The 21,308-nt window shown below is 42.0% G+C and overlaps 1 protein-coding gene across 2 annotated transcripts in view; it reads left to right on the forward strand.

Moving 5' to 3' along the window:
• Positions 1-21,308, forward strand: part of SLC44A1 (solute carrier family 44 member 1) — a 92,580-nt gene that overhangs the window by 23,013 nt on the left and 48,259 nt on the right. For both annotated transcript variants that reach the window (XM_045020603.1, XM_045020602.1), the window contains exons 2-3: positions 9,771-9,860; positions 13,487-13,629. In XM_045020603.1, coding sequence (XP_044876538.1) covers positions 9,771-9,860; positions 13,487-13,629 — 233 coding nt within the window. The remainder of the gene's footprint in view (positions 1-9,770; positions 9,861-13,486; positions 13,630-21,308) is intronic.

Here is a 21,308-nt window from a genome sequence, read left to right on the forward strand (position 1 = left end):
ATTTTTCTAACCAGCACTTTCACTCTGACTCATGTCTCCACTCTTCATGACATGAGAGCCACCTGTAAAAAATCTGCAAAGTCAGTGGTGTTTTTCAGATCTCACCTGTGTCAGTTTGCCTACAAAACACTTGACCATGTCTGAGCAGTTGGTGTGCTGTGACAATTGCATGTCATCTCAGTCTTAGGCCATCTTGCCCATTTCTGTTGTATTTATCTGTTTTTTATGATCTTATGCTTGGATCTGTTAGGTCTGGATGGGGCCTAGAACATTAGGGGCTAGGGCCTGAAGATGATACTGCAATCAAAATAATTAAAACTTGAACAGGATGTTAACAAATGAGGGTGGCAACTTTCTTGTCAGTGTAGTACGAAATAAACAATTTAAAGAAATGATTCATAGAATCATAGAATTCAAGATCAGAAGGGACCATTATGATCATCTAGTCTGACCTCCTGCAAGATGCAGGCCACATAAGCTGATCCCCCCACTCCTTTAGCAAGCTGATCCCCCCACTCCTTTACCAGATTCATTGGTCTGTCCTGGCTTTGGAATCTTTGACATCTAGAGTGACCTCTTCTATAACATAGAACTTCCCCAGAATAATTCCTAGAACAGACCTTTTAGAAAAACATCCAATCCTGATTTAAAAATTGTCAGTGATGGAGAATGCGCCATGGCCCTTGGTAAATTGTTTTAGTGGTTAATATCTCTCATTGTTAAAAATGTGTGCCGTATTTCCAGTCTGAATTTGTCTGGCTTCAACTTCCAGCCATTGGATCATGTTATACCTTTCTCTGCTATATTGAAAAGCCCATTATTAAATACAGTACTTATTCCCCATGTAGGTCCTTACAGATTGTAATCATGTCGCCCCTTAACCTGCTCTTTGTTAAGCTAGATTGAGCTCCTTGAATTTATCAGCATAAGGCATGTTTTCTAATCCTTTAATCGCTCTCGTGGTTCTTCTCCAAATCCTCTCCTCTTTGTATTGTGGGCACCAGAACTGGACGTAGTATTCCAGTAGAGTTTGCATCAGTGCCAAATACAGAGGTAAAATAACCTCTCCTACCCAAAATACCCTGTGTATACATCCCAGGCTCGCATTAGCTCTTTTGGCCTCAGCATCATATACAGAGCTCATGTTCAACCAATTATCCACCACAACCCCCAAATCTTTTTCGGAGTCACTGCTCCCCGTCCTGTAAGTATGGCCTACATTCTTTGTTCCTAAATGTATACATTTACACTTAGACATACAAAAATGGATATTGTTTGTTTGTGTCCAGTTTTTACCAAGCGATCTAGATAGCTCTGAATGAGTGACCTCTCCTCTTCAATATTTGCCACCCCTTATTTTTTGTGTCATCTGCAAACTTTGTCAGTGATTTTGTTTTCTTCCAGGTCATTGATAAAAATGTTAAATAGCATAGGTCCCTGCGGGAGTACACTGGAAACAAACCTGCTTGATGATGATTCCCTGTTTACAGTTTCATTTTGAGATCTATCAGTTAGCTAGTTTTTAATCCATTTAATGTGTGCCATGTTAATTTTATATCAGTCTAGTTTTTTAATCAAAATGTCATGCAGTACCAAGTCAAAGTATATTACATCAACACTATTACCTTATCAACCAAATGTTGATTTGTGTTAATTATATTACCTTCCTTTAACTCTTTATTAATCGAGTCCATCACCCATTCCCTTATTTTTCCTGGGATTGATGTCAGACTGAAGCCTATAGTTACCTGGGTCATTTTGTTTACTCCTTTAAAAAAAATTGGCACTATGTCCTGGGTGTGCACTGAACGGACCTAACTTGTAGGTCTTTTACTTGATTCGGCAAGTGGGGCTAATACAATAAAAAAATTAGAACAAAAAGAAAAATTGCTTGACATTAATGTGAGATGTTGGTTGAAAATGAAGAAAAATGAGTGTATGATAACTACAAGCATCTGTACAAAGAAAATTGTGTTCCTATTTTGAATTCTGAGGTATGACTAACTATCTCATGCTCTAGGCACTTCTGCTATTCATTAAAAGAACAACTGATCAAATAGCAAATCCAGCAGCTAATCCACCAGCAGTTCTCAACAAAACTCCCACCTTTCATAGATGAAGACGACCAAGCTTTCTAGCTTACACAGAGCTCTTCTTCCAGTTACTTGCTTTGTTCAGGGGCAATACCTTTTGTAAGTTAGCAGAACAAGAATAACAACAGCATCCCATCACTTTAATAGGAAACTGTTACCGTGGGGCAAATGGTAAGGAAAAATATCAGTTTTTGCTTATCTTGTCTGTATGCTTCTTGCATCAGCAAATGCTGAAGGAATCTTAATCTGTCCATAGAAAAGGCTGAAATCAGTAGAAATGCAGATTGAGGGCTGCAGGCAAAACTTGTCAGCTGCAATTTTGATGGTGCTTCAGTTAGGATGTAGGCAAAAGGTGGAGGCCTACTGCAGAAGAAACACAATCACAACATTTGTGTTAGACCTTGTGATGACCATAAAGTAAATATTTTGGACGTTTGAGCATAAGTAGCTAAGGCTAGTAATCATTTGCGTTAAATAAATAAGACACACTTTTCAAGATAAATACAAGATCTGAATGTGTATCACATCTTATTCTTGATATTTGGGGAGTTGAAAATCAGGTCGTTAATCGTCCAAAGGATCATTGTTACATACATTTAGAGTTCATATGTAGATTATGAGAAGTCTTGTTTGACACTTTGCTTTTGTGGAGCTGTAAACCTGATTTAGCATAATTCAAGACATAAGTAAAGATATGGAAACAGACTTAATTCATCCATGTAACCTTTTAAATACCTGTTAAAATCATGGCTTTCATATTTCCTTTTAGAGAGACAAGGTTGGTGAGATAATATCTTTTATTGTACCAATGTCTGTTGGTGAGAGAGACAAGCTTTTGAGCTCCACAGATCTCTTCTCAGGTCTGGGAAAGGTACTTAGAGCAATGTTTCTCAAATGCGGCCACCAGGGACTTCTCATGCAGCCATGAAAGCCTGGTGATGGGGTGCAGGGGACAGTGCATTAGCCCCTCCCCCTCCCTCCCTGTTGCTCCTGGATGTGCCTCTGGAGACAGATGGGGCCCTTCTGCCCCCCACCCCCAATCGCCCCAGGACACTGCTGCCTTCCTGGCCCCACATCCATCCCCTCCATGGTCCCAGGACACTGCTGCCTTCCTGGCCTCACATCCATCCTCCCATCACCCTGGGCCCCCACTGCCTCCCCCGGCCCCTCATCCATCGCCTCTGGCCCCAGCTGCCTCCTTTTCGACCCCCATTCTCCCCCCCCCCCCAATCTAGGGCTGGTCCTGGGGCTTACTAGCTATCTGGAAGGCTGTGAAAAGTGATACCTGTATGTTGGTTAATATAATTTTTCACAGCCTCCCAGATAGCTACTAAGTTTGCTGTGAAAAGTGATATTAACAAATATACACACATCACTTTTCACAGTATTATTTTTATTATTGAGTCTGACAAAAAAACCCTACATATATAAATTACAATGATTTGGATCCTTGCATCCGAAGAAGTGGGTATTCACCCGCGAAAGCTCATGCTGCAAAACGTCTGTTAGTCTATAAGGTGCCACAGGATTCTTTGCTGCTTTTAATGATTTGGATGTGTATCTGCATATTTAATTGTTTTTCTTAAAGTAGTAAAGTATTTTAGGGAAAAGTGTGAGTGTGGCCACCAGCGAGATTTGGTGGCCACACTGAGGCCACCAAAAAAATGTGTTGTGAGAACCCTTGATTTAGTGTGTCACATCTTAAATACAAGGTAGAACAATTGTTAGCACAGTGGTCCCCAACGCAGTGCCAGCGAGCGCCGGGGCATCTATCTGCACCCACGTACTGGCTGGCGGACAAGCATCCGCCAAAATGCTGCCGAAAAGTGGCAACGTCAAGAGGCGTCGCCGCCAGAAAGCAGCGTCATCAAGAGGCGTCACGGCCAAAATGCCACTGATTTTCGGCGGTGACGCCTCTTGACGTTGCCGCTTCTCGGTGGCATTTCGGGGGATGCTTATCCGCCGGCCACAGTCCTCGGTGGCTTGTCATCCGGTGCCCGCCAGACGAAAAAGGTTGGGGACCACTGGTTAGCATAAGTAGTTAAGACATATTTCAAAGAGACCTTTCAAGGTGAATTGGCCTGTTAACACTCCTCCCGTTATAGGAGGCAAAGGGGGGTGGAGAGCAGCAATAGATAAGGCTACATTTTAGTCATGTTTTTTTTTAGTAAAAGTCGGGGCTCGGGCAGTAAACAAAAATTCACAGCCCGTGACCTGTCCATGACTTATACTATATACCCCTGACTAAATCTTGGGGGTGGGGCAGCCCATGGGTGCTTGGGGGGGGGGGTGCCTGGGGGCACAACGGGTGCTCTGGGGGGGAGCAGCCTGCGACCCCGTGGGGGGGTGTGTGTTGGAGGGGCTGGCAGGCTCCCTGCCTGGCTCCGCACAGCGCCCCAGAAGCAGCGCATATCTCTCCCTCAGCTCCTAGGTGGAGGGATGGTCAGGGAGCTCTGCGTGCTGCTTCTGCCCCAAGCGCTGGCACCACAGCTCCCATTGACTGGGAACAGCGGCCAGTGGGAGCTGCGGGGGTGGTGCCTGCGGGTGGAGGCAGTGCACAGAGCTGTCTGGCTGTTCCTCTGCCTAGGTGCTGAGGAAGGGACATGTCACTGCTTCTGGGGAGCCCCCCCAAGGTAAGCACTGCCCTGAGCCCTCACCCCCTCCCGCACCCCTGCTCTCAGCCCTGAGCCCTCTCCCACATCCAAACACCTGCTGCTGCTGGAGGAGGAGAGCATGGTGGCCCAAGACTGCCCCAGCAGCGGCCAGGACGGCTGGCCCAGGAGCTGCTCAGGCAGTCCCCAGACCAGCCGCCCCGGCTGCTGCAGAAGTCACAGATGTCCCAGAAAGTCACAGAATCCATGACAAACTCGCAGCTTTAATTGTAGATTGTTATAATAAGCCATTAATCCAGCCTCTTTTTTTCAGTCCATGATTTTTAGTGTCTGGCAAAGTTATGAATTTAAGCTCCTAGGCTTGTCTTTAGAAGGTGTTGTGCAAGTTTCCTTTGAGGATGAGGACTGAGAGGTCAGACGTAGGGTGATCATTTTGTGAAAAGTTTTAATCCACAGGTGATGGGGTATTTTTTGTCTTATTGTTTGCCTGTGAGTTCTCTTGAGAGCATGAGGACTGTCTGGTTGCACTCACATAGTTGTTAGGGCAGTTAGTGCACTGAATGAGGTACACTACATATTGTGATAGGCATGTGTAGGGCCCATGGATCTTGAAACGTGTGTTTTTGGAAGTGTTGATCATTGTAGCAGTGGAGATTTGTGTCTGCAGCTTTTGCATCTGTTGTCCTGGAAGGCTCTGGTGCTGTTCACTGACTTAGCAAATGAAATGGATTACCTGTTACCACAGGTAACTGTGAGTAATTCCAAATCCTTGTCAGTGCTCTTCCAAAGTACATCCAATGGCTTTTAAAAAATCCTATTACAAGATTTCATTTGAAGGTGGTCAACACAGAAGGAGCTGCCATCTTGTCATCAGGACTGACTCTCCAAAGTTGTGGCAGCAAACGAAACTCATCAGCTTCTTATGTTTTCTGTTAGCACTACCTGTAAATAAAAAATATTGTGAGATTTAGCAAAGCCAGAAAAGATCCTTGGAGAGATCTTTAAAGATACTGAGCATGCCATTACATGAACTTAATGTAATAGAATTTGTACAAATATGATTTAATGCAAAAATCTCACTACAGATGTTGTTTTAAGTGTAAGGGTGGCATCATTCGAAGACGGTTGGGTTGCCTGGGTGTAGCTGAGGGCATCATTTGGCCTGCAAGCACCTCTTGTAGTGGTGATGATGAGAGAGATTAAAAGAACCCAGCTTGACTGTTGGGGCACGTCTACCTGCAGCTGGCCCATGACCCTCCTACCTCGCAGGATCCTAGCCTGAACCTGGAAGTCTGCAGTACACTCTACCCCGATATAACGCTGTCCTTGGGAGCCAAAAAATCTTACCGCATTATAGTGAAACCGCGTTATATCGAACTTGCTTTGAACTGCTGGAGTGCGCAGCCCCGCCCCCCCGGAGCGCTGCTTTACCGCGTTCTAGCTGAATTCGTGTTGTATCGGGGTGGAGGAGTACTATTAAACAGCCCTGCAGCCCGAGTCAGTTGGCACAGGTCCGGCCACAAGTGTCTAATTGCAGTGTAGACATACTCTCAGAGCCCAGAGTGAATTTGTGTGGTTGGCAGATACAACTTTCCGGTGTAGACGAAACCTATCTGCGTAACTACGTTGGTCAGGGATGTGAAAAAACCCCACACCCACAACCTACGTAGCTATGCCGACATAGCTGCATCTATACTGGGGGTTATGTTGATGGCGTTTCCAGAAATGTCACTTAGTTGTTCAGTGAGGCGGTGTTCCTACACCAATGGAAAAAACCTTTTTGTCGGTGTACACTATGTGTACATTTCAGGGCTGTGCCAGCATAGCTGTGTTGGAAGAGTCTCCATAGTGTAGACATATTCTTAGGAAATGCAGCTTATTTGCAAACAGAGCAGACTTTATACAAAAGTAAACGAGGCAGTTAACAAGGAACCACACTGAGCTTTTTTTTTTTTCCTTCTTCGTGAAGTCATTTTTCGAGGGACAGAACCACAAAGTGCTTGAAAGACTGACTCTTGCTCCATGTCTTACTGCCATGGTTGCAGTCAGCAGAGGCACTTGTGCTGAAGTCCATTCAGTACAAAAGAGAAGGAGCTGCTTGCAGAGCATTTTTCCATTAGAGGCCCTCAACTTTGCATCTATTCTCTCCCACCTCCCTGGTATGAAAACCCAAATCTCATATTGTAGGGACCATTAGCAGTTGCCCAGGCTCTTGAGGGGAGAGGGAGAGTGTTGAGGGGATGGTTTTTATTGAGATTGGGGTGGGGGGGTGGCTTGGAGATATTTAACAGCTGTCGGCTTTCGTTTTGCTGATTGTATTTTTAAATTTTGACAGAGGCACCTAGAGCCGAGGCAAGGCACTTTTATGTATATTGTTATAAATTGAAATAAATAATATCCAAGCAAAGTACTGTAGAGCATTTCTGACTTGCCATCTGGAAGTGGTAAGAATATCTCTTTCAAGCAGTTGACAGTGAAGTCTTACCCTGCTATGTACCTCATAGGCATGTGTTATGAACACTTAAAGAAGATCTTAGAGGTTTCTCACCTTTAAAACTTCCTTTTTATTGGCAATCTGTTTGGCCATGATATTGAGAACTTTGCTCATTGTTCACAGATTGCTACATGGCTTTTTAATCAGGTCAGAACTTCTGCAATAATTCAGTCTCTTTCCTGTGTCCTCCAGCGTGTTTCATCTGTCCACGTAGGTGGGGATAAGTATCAGAGGGGGAGCCGTGTTAGTCTGGATCTGTAGAAGCAGCAAAGAATCCTGTGGCACCTTATAGACTAACAGACGTTTTGCAGCATGAGCTTTCGTGGGTGAATCCCCACTTCTTCGGTGGGGATGTCTCTCCACATTCCTTCCAGTCCCACAGAAAAAAGATAAACTTATTGCTCAGTGGGAAGAGGACTTTGCATAACTGAATAAAACTGTAGAAACTAGAAGGCAGATTTTATTCTTGTGGGGTTCCCCAGCTTGCCTTTTTAGGCTTTGTGTCATTGGGAGTAGTGTTTGGAGTATGAAGAAAGAGAATGTAGTGTTTGGAGTAAAGAGGTTTGTGGCTCACTCCACAAGAGCAGCCTCTACCTTTTCAGCAGAGAGAGAGATGGGTTTCCTTACAGTTTCGTGGCACTAGAGTTGATGTGGGCAGCCTCTGTGGATGCTAACTTCAAAAGCCAAGTCCATGCTGCAGGATGTCCTTTATAAGGTACCTTTCTGGTTTCTGATCTGGAGTGAAATTCCAGAGGTTGCAGTTCCTAGAGTCTGGGTCTGCTGGAGTTCTTATCTGGAAACCTAAATTTCTTCCAAGTCCCCAGACTGAGTGGGATCACCCAGCCAGCTCCTCTCATGGGAGGCAGTGATTCCCCAAGAGCTGTTTTTATTTTCCTGTCAACAGCCACTGATTAGAGGACTCACGCACAGCCTGGACAAATACAGAGAGGCTTTAAAAATATTAACAGATACCATTGTCATGAAACTTCATTTCAAATGGGATGTGCAGTTTGAATGCAGCGGATGAGGAAGATGCATTTTTTTCATTCATCGTATCTAGTTTGTAGTTTTCTAATAACTTTATTTGTAAAGGGCATTTGTGTTTGCAAATCAAGCTAAAGATGAGACTTAGTAAGATTTTTTTGGTATTCAACACATTTTAGCTAGTAATACAACAGCCACGTACTGCAGACTTTCTGCTTTTGATCAGTCTGCAAAACTAGGTGCTGGAGATGGCAAATGTCAGCAAAGTTTACAATAGCTCAGTGTTGGCAGTTCAGTCTCCTGTTCTAATTTCTCATCTGAATCTCCAACAAACTTCAGAACCTATAATGAAAATCTAAGGTTTTGACAGGTTGTCCTACACAAGAAGTTGGAATCTTTAGTTGTTTCTTTATATCCCAGTTCGTGCTCTCCCATAAAGGTATAGAAGGCCATTCTACACCTCTTCTGGACTACAGTTTGTGTTCTGTGATCCATGCCCTTACTGAATGGAGGACTAGCTCTCACAAAGATCCTTTTAAATGCCTAAACTTTTGGTAGGGAGATGCTATAAGCAGTAGGTTCCTGGAAACTTATTGAAAGAGCTTTGTTGTCTCTGCAACTTTGTTATTTTTTAAATGAGGTGTACTTTTTTCAACATTGGATCTAAATCAAAATTTTGATTTGTGAACAAAATTCTAGTGGTATACTTAATTTTGCTTTGTAGTCAATATGCATTCTTCCCCTAGCTTCCTAGAGAAGAAGCATAGCTTAAAAACCTCTTCATAATTTTTTAATTCTAATGAGCCAGTATAAATAGAACAGACTTTATGAAATGTACACTTGGGGGCCGCAGGGTAGCCATTTTTATAGTGCAAACTGTTAGCAGTCCAGCCTTTTATCCATGGAGGTATTTCTGTCATCTGAAACAGCAGTAGAGTCTCTTTCCTGAGAGTTTGAACTTAATTCTAGACTCCTTTCTTCTAGTAAGTTGACACTGTTTGCCTGAATTGCAGAACTCCATAGCTGCCTTTTCTAGTCAGATTAAAAAACTGTTCCTTAGACAGCTATATATTACATTCTTTCTGTCTGTACTATATGCTGTTAATCCTGCCATGGAGGCGTTTAAAACTGACGAGTTTGTGAAAAGCTTATCCTTTTATCCTTCTTGGAAAGCAGATTACTGTACATACAGTAGCTGTGGAAGGGTACAGTAACTAGCTAGTATTGTTGATCCCTTGAGTGACCATGCTTATTTCCCCTCTTGTGCTAGAGCCAGAAATATGAATAAGTGAAATGCTTTCTGAATTCAGCATTGCTCTTACCCGCTCTCTCTTGCAGATTCTTACCGCACTTACCCTTGGACACATTAGCTTGACTGTCTGTTAAATGGTTCCACTAGCCTCACTGTAGTTTAAATAATTATTGTACATTTTACAGTATAGATGAAGTAACTTAAGTATCCAAAGATAAACCCAGACGAATATCAATGCCCTAAAAACTGCTTTTCAAAGCGCTTTGTTATTAACAGAACATATTTTATTTAATTGACTTCGTAACCATTGTCTTTATCCCTTTTTCTCACCCAAGAGCTCCAAACGAGAGTGGAAGCCTCTGGAGGATCGCAGCTGCACAGATATACCATGGCTGTTGCTATTCATCCTCTTTTGTATTGGAATGGTGAGTAAAATAAGAAAGATTCTAAATGTTACTTAGCCACAGATATTTTTCACTCATTGTGAAGAAATCAGATTTTGAGATTAGAAATTTGGTAACGTCAGTCAATGTCTAGTGTATTTTAGCATGGCAGGTATCAGTTACGGAATAAGAACTTGCTTGATTTTGATACATTTTTGTAAAGCAGTGTCACAATGCACAAATCTAGTACTTTCACAGGGTCTCATAATTTGCTTATAGACTCTGTTTTGCCACGGAATTGTGTGCATCAGAATCTAAGCTACTTTTAAAACAAGTTTCTAGTCCTCATGGTTGTGAAGATGTCATGCTACACTTGGCCTTTTTTTTTTTTTTAAGGCTATCATCCTAAGCCTGTATTAAAAATAGCTTTGAGCATAAGGAACTGTTACTTTAATCTCAATAGGCTGTTAGTTCTGAAACATAAAAATGGCAATGTAAACCTCAAAATTGTTGATATCCCTGCTGATAAGTTTAGCAGAGCCATCCAGTTAATACGCTTATTCCACAATCCATACCTTCTTCCGAAGCTACCCCAGGTGTCAAAGCCTCACTGTGTTTTACCTAGATGCCAAAACACTTGGCTTCCTCCTGACAAATGCTATGATGCAGTTAAATGTCAAATTACAAAAAGATGATTGCAGCATAGTGAAAATTCAGTATCTTGTTTTTTGCCTTTTTTGTGTGGAATTAGGGAGGGTTGCTTACATTATTCTAGTCCAACCTGCCACCAGTTAGAGAATAACTATCTTTTTCACATTCCTGGTTTGTGAGATGATGCTCTGTGCCTATGCATCTCAAACTCTTACTGGCTTTATTTTACAACCATGGTGCCCTGCAAGCTCCTAGCTAACTTGCTCTTCAGTTAGCACCCCTTTGGTATTTTTGCGATCCATTGACAAGTTTGATTTTTAAATGACTGTTTAATACAGAAATTCCTAGTTCTGTATATTTATTTGGGGTATTAGATGATACAAATTAGGTACACACAGTTGCATATGCCCGTCTTTGAAAATTAGGTCCCAGATTGTGTTACGTTTCACTCTTTGCTGTTACGTGGTCTGTTGTTGGCCGTGTCCTGCTGATACAACTCCATACACACCTGCAACTGCGAATTTTTCCTTTTGTATGGTGTACTCTCCTACAGCCTTCTTGTCATGCCAATACGGTGTGCGGAGCAATTGTCATATCATCACTGCCTTGGGGAGTTGCAAATAAGTTCAGGTGGTTACATCCACCTTCCCTCACTTTGTGGCTAGATGGGAGTAGAATCCTAAAATAGATGGAGGATCCTGAAACTTCTCTGCTGTAATGTAGAGTCACAGTGTGGAAAACATTAAGAATCTGTGCATTATCCTACATAAAATTCTATTGCTTAAAAGGAATTAGAGCTTTTCATAGAATCATAGAATATCAGGGTTGGAAGGGACCTCAGGAGGTCATCTAGTCCAACCCCCTGCTCAAAGCAGGACCAATTCCCAACTAAATCATCCCAGCCAGGGCTTTGTCAAGCCTGACCGTAAAAACCTCTAAAGAAGGAGATTCCACCACCTCCCTAGGTAACCCATTCCAGTGCTTCACCACTCTCTGAGTGAAAAAGTTTTTCCTAATACCCAACCTAAACCTCCCCCACTGCAACTTGAGACCATTACTCCTTGTTCTGTCATCTTCTACCACTGAGAACAGTCTAGATCCATCCTCTTTGGAACTCCCTTTCAGGTAGTTGAAAGCAGCTATCAAATCCCCCCTGCAGATTAAACAATCCCAGTTCCCTCAGCCTCTCCTCATAAGTCATGTGCTCCAGCCCCCTAATCATTTTTGTTGCCCTCCGCTGGACTCTTTCCAATTTTTCCACATCCTTCTTGTAGTGTGGGGCCCAAAACTGGACACAATACTCCAGATGAGGCCTCACCAATGTCGAATAGAGGGGAATGATCACATCCCTCGATCTGCTGGCAATGCCCCTACTTATACCGCCCAAAATGCCGTTAGCCTTCTTGGCAACAAGGGCACACTGTTGACTCATATCCAGCTTCTCGTCCACTGTAACCCCTAGGTCCTTTTCTGCAGAACTGCTTCCTAGCCATTTGGTCCCTAGTCTGTAACAGTGAATGGGATTCTTCCGTCCTAAGTGCAGGACTCTGCACTTGTCCTTGTTGAACCTCATCAGGTTTCTTTTGGCCCAATCCTCTAATTTGTCTAGGTCCCTCTGTATCCTATCCCTACCCTCCAGCGTATCTACCACTCCTCCAAGTTTAGTGTCATCTGCAAACTTGCTGAGAGTGGTGATGGATTGATGAAATTGACAGTAAGAGCTGCAAATCAGCTTATTACTAGTGATAACCTTTTACTCCTTCTTTGCTCTGACTTGTCCAATGTTAAGTTTATAAATAAGCTAATTTACTATAAGACAGTGACCTGCTCTTCATTTGGAATTTCTCTGTATTCAACTTGTCTCCTTTGGTATTGCACTATGCTGTCTTGCTGTCTAAGGCTTTAAAGCGGTCGACATTTGACTCCTCCACACCCTCCTTCCAATTGCCTTTTCCTTCTCAGTTGATTCTCTTGTGTCCACTTGTAACTCCAGACTCTCTTCTGCACTTGTTTCCTTTGCTTCCCCCCGACTAATTAATTCTCCCACCAGTCTCAAACTTTGGCTTCCCCCTCTTATCTTCTTCCTCTGGCATCGCTGGACACGTGGCGAGACAGCAGAAGGACTGATTTTCTCTGCCCAGGATCTTGCCAGCCTAATTAGTTGTAAAGAGATAATTGATGCTTTCAGGCATGACCTCTTTACAGTGGCCTCTCTGCATTTCCTCCCGACCCCCAAACTTTCCCTTTAATATCCGATTTAAGCTCTTTGAAAGTCCGTCTACAGCCCAGTGAGACCTGGGTCTCTCTTCTCTAAGGCCCTTTTTCCCCCCCCTTTTGCTCCACCATGCTGCTCCTAGCTGTTCCTTTTGTATGCTTCCACTGTTGTTTGTGTTTCTTTTTCTTCCATTTGTCCCCTATATCTGAAATGTCTTGCCTGGTCTGCCCTGCCTCCCCTTCTGCTTAAAATGCACTTACTCCAAATAGGCCTTCTTTCCCTCAGAAGTGTTAACAAGATGTTTGAAAAATCTTACAAGCAAAAATACCCAAAGTATCTGGCAATTAACGAGGTGTATCCCAAACTTCACTAGTCATGCTGCATGTGTTGCTCTCCTTCCCTGCCGTCCTCCCCTTTACAATTGTGTGCTGTCTGCCTAGTTTGTGAGCAGTTCCCCTCAGGAACTTTGTTTTATGCCTGTCTTGTAAAAGCACCTAGCACATTGAGCCTGTTCAGCTAATAAATAATTTTTAGCGCATCTGAATCATATTTTAAATTAGTGTTTGCATTTAAATTCACAACTGTCTGTTGTTCCCCACAGTGGTTCTTTCTCGATTGACTTAGACTTTTCCCTTTTAAATGGAAGGAATTTCAAAGAAGGATGCAAAAAATTGGACTCCTCTGCTCTGAAATAAATGAATTACAACTGCCTCTTCCCCCACGACCAGCTCCAAGGAGAGCATTGTTAAACTGCGTTTCTGACACAGTTGCCATTGAAATCTTTTATCTATTTTTTCCCCAGGGTTTTATTTGTGGCTTTTCAATAGCTACTGGAGCAGCTGCGAGATTGGTTTCAGGATATGACAGTTATGGAAATATCTGTGGACAGAAGAATGTAAAGGTGGATGGAATAGTCAATAGTGGTTTAGACCTCACACAAAAGAAGTGAGTATATGCCTTTTCCAAACTAGTGGATGACTGAACCAGAGTCTGTTCTCAGTTGGAAGTAGATTACAATAAATATTCTGACTCTCTTTTAGTTAATGTGTTTAATTTTTCCTATCTAGTCCTTTCCTGCATTTCTCTTGCTTAAAACCTTCTCTAACAACCAGTAGCCTGCATTTGTGAATGTGCATTGTGGAATTTGTAATATGTATACAAACAAAGTAATTTGGAGTATCGCTTTCTTCTTGGCATCTCATTATATAGTTTGATTGTTGTGTTCAGCCGTTTGGTACAATGGGGCTTTACATACTGACCAACATTTTCAAATGTTCCAGGGTTGAATGAGGAAAGCCAAGAAACCCCTCTGAACAATTCAGAGGACTTTGAAAGCAAAATATCCCTTTAGCTTGTATATCATCGCTACTGCACTGTATTGAGACTATATAACTAATGAAGTTTGAAATAGGACTGCAACAAAGGATAATGAAAAACTAAAAGACCTTATTAACTTCTGGAATAGTCTTGGTTCACCTGTCTTTAGACTAACAAACCACTCAATACATGCAGATTGTTTTGTAAGAACGCTTGACTGAAGGTTTGATTATTTGGAGATAGTATTGGAGTTTTCTTGGCATCTTCATTTGGAAGAGTAATTTAATGTGAAAAGTTAAGAAGACTATCACTTTTTCAGAAGTAATCTGAGTTGGTTATATAAAATCCAGTGACAGTTAAACAATTTATTGATGTAAATCTGTAAAAGTTGTAGGCCTAGTTTTTATGCTTGGGCATCAAGTGGCATTTATCCCTTGGAAACCAAAACATAAATACTTGCCCTTTATTTAATGGAATAAGGACATCTTTCAGATTGTTCTGTGGGGTAAAAATTGCATGTTTTATTTAGAGAATTGAGCAGTACATAGTATTGAATTTAATATTGTTGTAAACTCTTTAAAACTGATTTGATCCTTTCTGATGTTACTTTTAAACGTTCAAAGGAATGAGTAGCATCTTGGACTGAAAGATCTAAAGAGTGGGCTTACAATCCAGGCCAGGTGATAATTCATAGTTCATAAATTTCCTAATTAGCCTCCAGTTCCTTTTTGTAAGGCTGGTAATGATCCTATAAAATCACCTGGTGTTTGAGTTGGCAAGCTGCTACTCATTTCACAAGCAGCTTGTCCTATTTCAAAAAGTAGATGAGCGGGGTGTGTGACTGCATTGGACCACTTTCTCACTAATCAATTAATCATCGGATTTTTTATATCCGAGAACGTTGTGTCCTCAAATCTAATTTCTATCGGCTGTCACGTGGAAGAGTACTTTATTGTATTATCCTTTCCCATAATACAAAGAGACATCTAATGACACTGAAAGGCAGCAAATTAAAAATGATAAAAGGAAATACCGTTTTTTACCTACAGTCTCTCACGATGTATGGAACTCATTGCCACAAGATATCACTGAGGTCAAGAGTTCAACAGAGTTCAGAAAAAGGATCACTCTTGTATGGCTAACGAGAACATCTGATTATGTCACATAGTTAAGAAAAATTAGGTGGCATAAATCATCATTTCTTTCAGAGCATAAGACCACTACTGCTTGCCTGGGGAGAAGAAACTTTCCTTATGGCCAGATTATTCTTGCACAGTTGTCTGAAGCATATGGCACTGTCCAGCACACTAGATTACATAGAGCTGTAGTCTGATCTAATATGACAATTCCTATATATTAGCAAGTGATTTTTTCCCCCTTGTTTTTCACTGTCTTGAAATTGTTTCAAAAAGGGTTCCATCTGATCAGCATCTGTCTCTGTCAGACTGTTCTTGTAGTGTCAGAGGTACAATACATGGGATTACTTCCTACGCTCATCTAAATTTTATAGTAATGCTTTTTACAATCCGGAGAAAATAAGCTTTTTTTTCTTAGCCTCTCTATCATGAACTAAGCCTCGAAGAAAGAGTTTCTTGCTCTAAACTTCCAGGGGATCCCTGAAGATATTTCCATTTGTTGCCTCTTGTAGAGTAATTTTATCTTTAGCCTCCAATCAGAAGCAGACATGTTACATTATCTGTAAACTAGCATTATCTCTTCCTGCTAAATCATAGCAACATGTAGGGAATGTAATGAGGAAGTGAAATTGACCCTATTTGGGGAAGCTTGAGCTATAATGTGGGGGTGGGGGTCCTCTGAGTGATTCGCTGAGTACACATCAGATTCTGAAAGAGTATCCTCAGTTTTGTAGCTTTTTCACAGTCACATCTTTGCACCAAAAATTGACTTTGTCTTTATTACAAAAAGAACACAGCATAGTTTCAATATGCTGTGCTCTGGGAGACAAACCCCATGGAGTGTAGTGAAGACCTGACAGCCAGTTCCAGACCAGTCTGCCTACTCTGAAGAGGTTGCTTGTCTTTTAGAGCTATGCCAGGATTATGGGGTTAAAATTATCTTGATGTGCTGGAGTAATTGGCAAACAAAATTATGAACACATTGACAAGGTACAAGTTGTTCAGATGCCAGTCCTAACTGGTCTTTGACCTGCACGATCTTGCTACTTGGGCAGAATGAAGATACTATAGTACAGCCCGTGGAACCGTCCTGCCTGGCCCCTGAGCTCCCGGCCGGGGAGTCTAGTCCCAGGCCCCTCCCTCACTGTTCCCTCTCCCCCGCAGCCACGCCGCCCCCATGCTCTGGCCCGCCGCTCCCACTGGGCAGTGTGGGGAGTGCAGCTGGCTCTGGCTGGGTGTCACCGCTGCAAGCTCCTGCTGCAGTTAAGGGGGCAGAGAGCGGGCGGGTTGGGTAAGGGAGTGGGTGGTTGTGGGTTGGCAGTCAGAGAGGAGGGGGCGGAGGTTCTGGGGGGGCGGTGAGGGAATGGGGAACAGGGAGGGTTGGGAGTGGGAGTCCCGGGGGGCCTGTCAGGGGGCGGGGATGTGGATAGGGGTAAGGAGGGCGGTCAGGGAGCAGGGAGGGTTGGATATAAGGGGGTGGGATCCCAGGGGGGCTGTCAGGGGGCAGGGGTGTGGATAGGGGTTAGGAGGGCAGTCGGGGACAGGGAGCAGGGGGGGTGGGATCCCAGGGGGGGTAGCTAGGGGCGTGGGGGTCCCGGGAGGAGGTGGTTTGGGCAGTCAGGACAGGGAGCAGGGGGGTTGGATAGGGGGCGGTCAGGGGACAAGGAGCAGGGGGGGTTGGATGGGTCGGGGGATCTGAGGTGGAAGGTCAGGGGGTGGGAAGTGGGAGGGGACAGAGGGGGCGGGGAACAGGCTGTTTGGGGAGGCACAGCCTTCCCTACCCGGCCCGCCATACAGTTGCGCAACCCCGATGTGGCCCTTGGGCCAAAAAGTTTTCCCACCCCTGTTATAGTATATATCCTTCACAAAAACTACAAGAAGAAATACCCTGCTTCAGAGAATTGTCAGCCGGTGACTTTCAAATGCTAGCAAATTCTCTTGATTCCCCAGAAGCAAAAACTTTAATTAATGGGCTCTTTACTCAGTGCATGCAGGTAGCAAATGGGAAATTTGCAGCATACATGCAGAGAAAATATATGAGCTAAATTCTAAATGACCCACCCAGAACTGGTATGAATTGGGTGAACATTTTAATTCATCTCTCCATTATTGCAGTGAAATGCTTGTGGATTGCAGTGAACAGTGGTTCTGTACAGTGCTCATTTAAACGTCTAGAGATGTCTTGAGGGATGACAGAAAATCAATGAAATCTACAAATGTAGGAACATACAAGATGCTCCAAGCCAAGATAGACTTGTATATTGTGCTAGCTTGCTGCACAGTTAAAGGTTAACTGTTTGTGGTTTTAAAATAGAAAAACACAAGATACTGGGAAAACACAACAATATCTTTGCGTCTTCTCACTTTTGTATTTAACTTCTGCTAACTTTTTTTCCACTATGACTGAACAGGCATGGATGGGGCAATCAGGCATTTGCCCAGTAAGCCTATTGGTCATGTGAGGGGACTGTTGATTCTCTCTCCATTTCTTTCCGTGTGTGACTTCATCTTAACTTAAAACCATATAGTTTAGCTCCTGTAGTAGCTCGGAATTTTTTCTTTTCTTTACTCCCTTTTTTTTTTTTTGAAAAGTAGGCACTAAAATACACTCCCCCCTCCCCAAATCAATGTTACCATGATGTAAACTTAAAAGCAATAATAGTCAACGATGAAAAAAGCTACACTTGAAACATTTTTTGTGTTGGTTTAAACGTATACATTTAAGCTTGTTAAATGTATGCCACAGGATATGCCACAGTTCACAGCGAAGTTAACTGCCAAAGTTAACTTGAACTTTCATATTCTGATTTCTGAACATTTAAACCTGTAGCTTTGATATTGCAATTTATCTTTGAATGAAATTTGAGAAAAATTAAAAATGTAGGCATGGGCACTACTGATGAAGAGTTTAAAATTCCACATAGTTACTGGGGTTGGCCAAGAACTGGGCATGTCCACCATTACGTCAGTTTAATCAAGTATTTTTGCCTCTATAAGTAATTCTCCTCCCTCTTTTCATATTTCAGAAGTTATTTTTTTCTATTGGTTCTCAAAAAAGTTATGGATTATGAAAACACTTTACCAAAGATCTTGTAATTTCATTAATCCTGTACATTGGCTGTCTTAAAGCATTGGTACAGTGGTACCAACGAAAAATTTACACATCTAGTATGTATAGGTTTATTATGGTACAATTAATTATTTTCCTATTCCTGCAGTGTAATCTTGAAGTGAGTTGAACCAGCCCAAGTAAGATAAATAATGATCTTTGTTTGTGTGGCTTACTTAACTTGTGTACTTTGGATTACTTGTATCCTTCATGTTTGGAACTATAATTTCACAGTTCTTTAGGCAGAACTGAAATGGGTTCTGTAGTGACTTACCATGGTTCTTCATCGGTGCCAGAGGTCTCTGGGTGCTTAAGATTTCCTCTGACATCTTTCACTGAACCTTTCCCACTCTGTAGCCAAACCTCACCTCAGAAAGGGAAAAGCCATGAAGAAAACAAAGCTCAAACCAGCTTTGTGCTCAGTCAACTAGATGCCATAAGTGGTCATTTAAATAATTAGAAGAGGTGAGTGAACTCTCCCAATCTGCATTGGGAATAGTCAGTTGGATTCAGGTAATCTTTTACAGGGCAGTGTTAATGAGCTCACTGACCTGATTCTACTTAGCCATTAAAAATAGCAGACTCAGGTTCTCAGAACTGACACCTTCTTTCTTCATCTCAGCCAAGATTGCTCCTGGCTACCGGAAAACTGTGATCACAGGAAACAGAGTAGGGTCTCCAGAGGATTTTTTAGACTAGAAGATAAAGAGCTCTTTTAAAAGGGGCTTCAAATCTTTCCCCATTATATTAAGGGCAACGGTAATATCCATAATATCAGCACGTAGAACCCTCTCATTCACCCTACTCCATGTTTCATCCAAGAGACTCTTCAAGAGTACAGACAGGAATTCTAAGCAGCTCAGATCCATTAAATTAACTCTGACTTTCCTTTACAAGAGCCTGTGAAATACTATTTTCTGGTCTGGATCCCTATTCTGCAACAGGCTAGCCTGCCAACAATATGTATCAGAGTTCTGGGATATGCCTCCAGAAACAATCTGTTCATTCCCTCTTGATGTTTAACTATTTGGTTGCATCACCCGAAAAAGCACTCAAACAACTGAATAAAATCATCCCTAACCAGTCTCGTCCAGGAGCACAAAGTGACTTCAAATATTTTGTCACAATTGCAACTTCCAGTAGTATGAGAATCGCCACTCATTTTACTCTGCTAGGACCAGAAAAGTCTTACGAAACACCAGTCAGAGAGGCAACCCTTGAATAAGTTGCTCTTCTGGACACGAGTCATGTCAATTCATGAACTGAAGTCCCTCTTGGAGGAAGACTGAAGAAGTATTTTACTTCAGGTAGGTTTCCTACAGAAGTCGAAGAGCCCCCCCAATTTCAGGAACCCAAGAAGTGACAGTGTTGGACAGCATAGTGAACTTGCGTTGCTTTTCTAATTCCAGAGTCAACCTTTCTACCTTAAGGGCCTGATCCTGTGAAGTGCTGAGTATGACTCACTGAAGTCAGTAGGAACTGAAGGGGGTTCATCACCTCATGAGAAGCACTCCGTAACTCTCAAAAAGTATGATTTAAGGTTGCAAACATGACCATAGTTTCCAGTTTCATTCTGAAGCTGTATTGAAAACTTTGCCTGTCAAACGTACTCTAAACCAAGGAGTACTTTAGTGTTTACGTTATATGTATCTGTTTAATGATATGTTAACAGAATGCTCCTGTGAGGAACGTAGATGACACCATAGAGCTATGCTATACCTGTAAATTACAGGACCAAGCTCAAAATTACAGGATTTTCCTCATAAAATAATCTGTGTAATTTTCCCCTTTCATTGAAACTGTACCTCTCTACTAATAGCAAGAACTCAAACAAAGAGAGTGGACTGTCTCTCCTAACTTGCTCTTGCCAAAGGATTCCCGATTCATTTGTGCTGCTATTGTGTTATTATTCATGGTATAGTATCTGAGTGAAAGCTATTCCCCTCTGGGGGTAAGACTGCCAGGTAGAATGTGAAGTTCAGTTTCCAGTTGTGTCACAGCCCCTAATGTTTGTACAGTATTGGATGGATATAGTATGTAGGGGCAACAGAAATGAAAAAATGATCCAAGGAGTGGAGGATAATACCTAGGGAGACTGAAAGCACTACAGTTTCACTAGGAAAAAGAACATGAGCAGTTTATAAATACATTCAAGTTAATATAAATGATGACAGGGATTGATTCCATTTCAGAAGGTAGGATGTGAAACTAGAAACTGAGAAATTGAGGCTAAATAGTAATAACGTTTGTACATTGAAAATAGAAACGACTACCCAGAGTGAGGCACCATCACTGCATATAGTCAAAATAATGTGAGAAAAGCCAGGAACAGTAGAGAGCCTATGTGCAAAGGGTCAGATTGTATGACACAAGTGATATTTTCTGTTTCCACTATCTGACACTGTGAATTAGACATAGCCTGTTCTGATTATTTAACAATAAACATACACTTGGACATCTTTGCATTTCTCATAGAGGTCTTTTATTAGTAATGTAGTTTCAGAGGTATTACCTTAAGGAGTGGGGTGTAAAACTTACTGAGGATCTAACAATTTTCAGTTCCTCTTCACATTTAGCAAGAAAGTGCTTTTTGTCCTTAACAAAAACAAACCAAAAAAAACCAAGGAATCAAAACCAGTAAAAGTGTTTAAATGGTCTGTAATGGTATTTTTGCTAGTACGCTGGGCTGAAAAGCATTTCAACAGTTGGATCAACTGAAAAATATTTTTGTTAGTGTACTTCATCATGTACCTGTTGCAAAATCATTTGTAACTGTCTCCAAGTGTACTGTGAGATGAAATAGGCTTTCTGAGATCAGAAGAGATTTTTCATCAATGTGTTTAATAGAAATAGTATATGTTCTTAACGTTTTGAGCTCCTGAGTTAGGTTCTGAGATAAGAGATATATAGGAAGGAGATGTTTGCTAGAGAGTTGATAAACAATGCACATTTCACAACTTTGGGTGTTTTTTAAATCATGATGGAGTTCATGGAAAGGAGATATTTTAAAATACTGCACTTACACAGTTTATAGTTACCTGAAATAGCTCAACAATTTTTAT

The sequence above is a fragment of the Mauremys mutica genome, chromosome 6 (assembly GCF_020497125.1).
Source record: "Mauremys mutica isolate MM-2020 ecotype Southern chromosome 6, ASM2049712v1, whole genome shotgun sequence".
Lineage (NCBI taxonomy): Eukaryota > Metazoa > Chordata > Testudines > Geoemydidae > Mauremys > Mauremys mutica.